At 35.9% G+C, this 2,267-nt stretch overlaps 1 protein-coding gene across 1 annotated transcript; it reads left to right on the forward strand.

Moving 5' to 3' along the window:
• Positions 1–917: 917 nt before the first annotated feature.
• LOC121965037 (thioredoxin domain-containing protein 15-like) lies at positions 918–2,204 on the forward strand (the record flags this gene model as incomplete). The annotated part of the gene is made up of 2 exons (XM_042515200.1): positions 918–1,234; positions 2,058–2,204. Coding segments are annotated over 2 exons (464 nt in total), but the record flags the coding sequence as incomplete, so codon positions are not given.
• Positions 2,205–2,267: the final 63 nt, after the last annotated feature.

Below are 2,267 nucleotides of genomic sequence, written 5' to 3' on the forward strand. Positions count from 1 at the left end.
GACTGCAAAGCTGCAATAATTATTGTAACACTGCCTTAACTGTACAACTAATTCCAGCAATAATTCAACTACAGCAATACTAATATGCATTATTCAACTGTGCCTTATTCTTTTCATTATCTGAATTTAGTCCTACCAATACCACTATTTAACCCTTTTTGAAACCTTTCTTTTTTCCCTAGACATTTCCCCCTGGCTATTTTAAAATAATTTTCTAAATCTAATAATTTCTTGCAATTTGTGGAACATTTCTTACCAAGATTTCTTTCAAAAACATTGGGAAAATGCAAGTAGCAGAAATCACACCAATTGCTCTGAAAACACCACAACAAAGTGATGTTGCTCCAGGTTTCAAAGGGTTAACAATATGCTGCACGTATTGTAAAGATTTCTTATTGTTGTTTCTACTTATGTATATATTGTGTTGCACATTGTCGCATTCTACACATATTTTTGTATTTCTAACTTTAAAAATGATGATTTACATTGTAATGTAGCATAAGGCACATATTTCAGTGTTGTTTACACATTTTAAATACTCAGCAGATCATCCATATTTTGTATTTTTATTTTTTACATACTAGTTTTAACACTGTAATGTAATGCACATATTTTTACTTTTATATTTTTGACATACTTTTATTCATACACTAATTTCTGTGTCTATAATTCTCGACACTTTACATCAGAGCGACTGTCACATATAATTTTCCCCTTGGCAATCCAGCAAGTATTTCTGTTTCTGTAAGAAGAGCAAGAGATTAGTTTATAAAAAATGTTATGACTTGATTTTATTGGGCGGGACCTAGCTAATTACTTAGATAATATTAAAGACACTTCTTATAAACAGTTGAAGCAAACATACTAATGAAGGCTTGTCATAATAGAAATCTCTTCTCTTGTGTCTGTTTTCTAAGAAAATGATGAGTCACTGGAGCTCATGCTGCCAGAGGATGCGGTGTCCGACCTGGAAAACAGCCCCAAGTTTGTGGAGTCAGAAGACCTGGACTCTCTGCCGAAGAGGCAGTTCAAGACAGCTGAGATCGCAGATGCAGTGATGGGAACCGAAGCTCCCATCGATCCATCCGACATCGAGTCCCTATTCCCCAAAAATGTGAAAGACTTCCAGTCAGGCTTCTCTCCACCTTGTGATGAGAACAGCGCTCAGTGCGGTTCAGCTGCTCTGGCTGCTAAAGAAGCCTCACAGGAGGACAGCAGCGAAACGTCACAGCAGGTAACACACGAGGAGCACTAAACTATGAGCAGGAATAGTTATAAACTGCAGCTGAACGACGAAGGTGAGGTCAGTCCATGATTTTGGGATAAGAGAAAAATCCATCTCTATAATGCATTATTCATTGTGCAAATTAAATATTAGTTTTCACATGTAGTTCCTGCAAATTAACTTATGCTTCCTATATTATTTTAATCAAGTATGATCAAGTCTCTTGATATTTGAATATTAATTAAATCAGTTAACCCCCCTCCCCACAAAAAAACAAAACAAAAAAACAAAAAAAGAAAGTCAAATGCTAAAATAATGTAGAACATATGCCCTAAGCTTTTTTCTGGTATAACTGAAATGATAGTCAATTCATGGATTATTTCACCACAAGTTTATCAGCACCGCTAATCGTAAAATAAGAAACTAAGTAAGTGGTTTTTAAGCGAAACACCATTCATTCTGTGGTTACAGGATTTACTGTTTTTCTTCTTCTTGTGTGATTGTAAATGGAATAAATGGAATTTGACTTTTGGTTGAGCAAAACATTTTAAGACATCGTCATGAGTGAAAAGAAATGGCTGTGTTACTATTTTCCAACTGGTTATAAACCAAACAACTATCAATAAATTGAAAAAAAAAGTTAGTTATATAAACAAATAATGAAAATAAGCCAGTTGTCGCCTTAGTTTGGATTTTAGATTTTGATGTCACATTAAATTTGCTGATTTTTTTTAAAGAGGCATGCCTCAGCTAAGATCAGTCAAAATAGACAATGATGAGTGCAGGAGTAGAAGCAGTGCTTCAGAAGTTGTCTTTTGATGTCTACCTCCAGATCACTCTTGACATAGTGCGTGCGGACATCACGCCAACCGAAGAGCAGAACACCACAGAGACCGCCAAGACGTATAAGGTCAACTGCGACAAGAGGAACATCACAGGAATGGACATTTTTACTGTGCAGGTCCTCAACGCGTCACAGGTATTCATGCTGCTAATTTTGCATCATTGTAATTGACCCGAGGCTGTAGGTTTTAAAGGGACA

This window comes from Plectropomus leopardus, unplaced genomic scaffold (genome assembly GCF_008729295.1).
Source record: "Plectropomus leopardus isolate mb unplaced genomic scaffold, YSFRI_Pleo_2.0 unplaced_scaffold18294, whole genome shotgun sequence".
In the NCBI taxonomy this organism is placed as follows: domain Eukaryota; kingdom Metazoa; phylum Chordata; class Actinopteri; order Perciformes; family Serranidae; genus Plectropomus; species Plectropomus leopardus.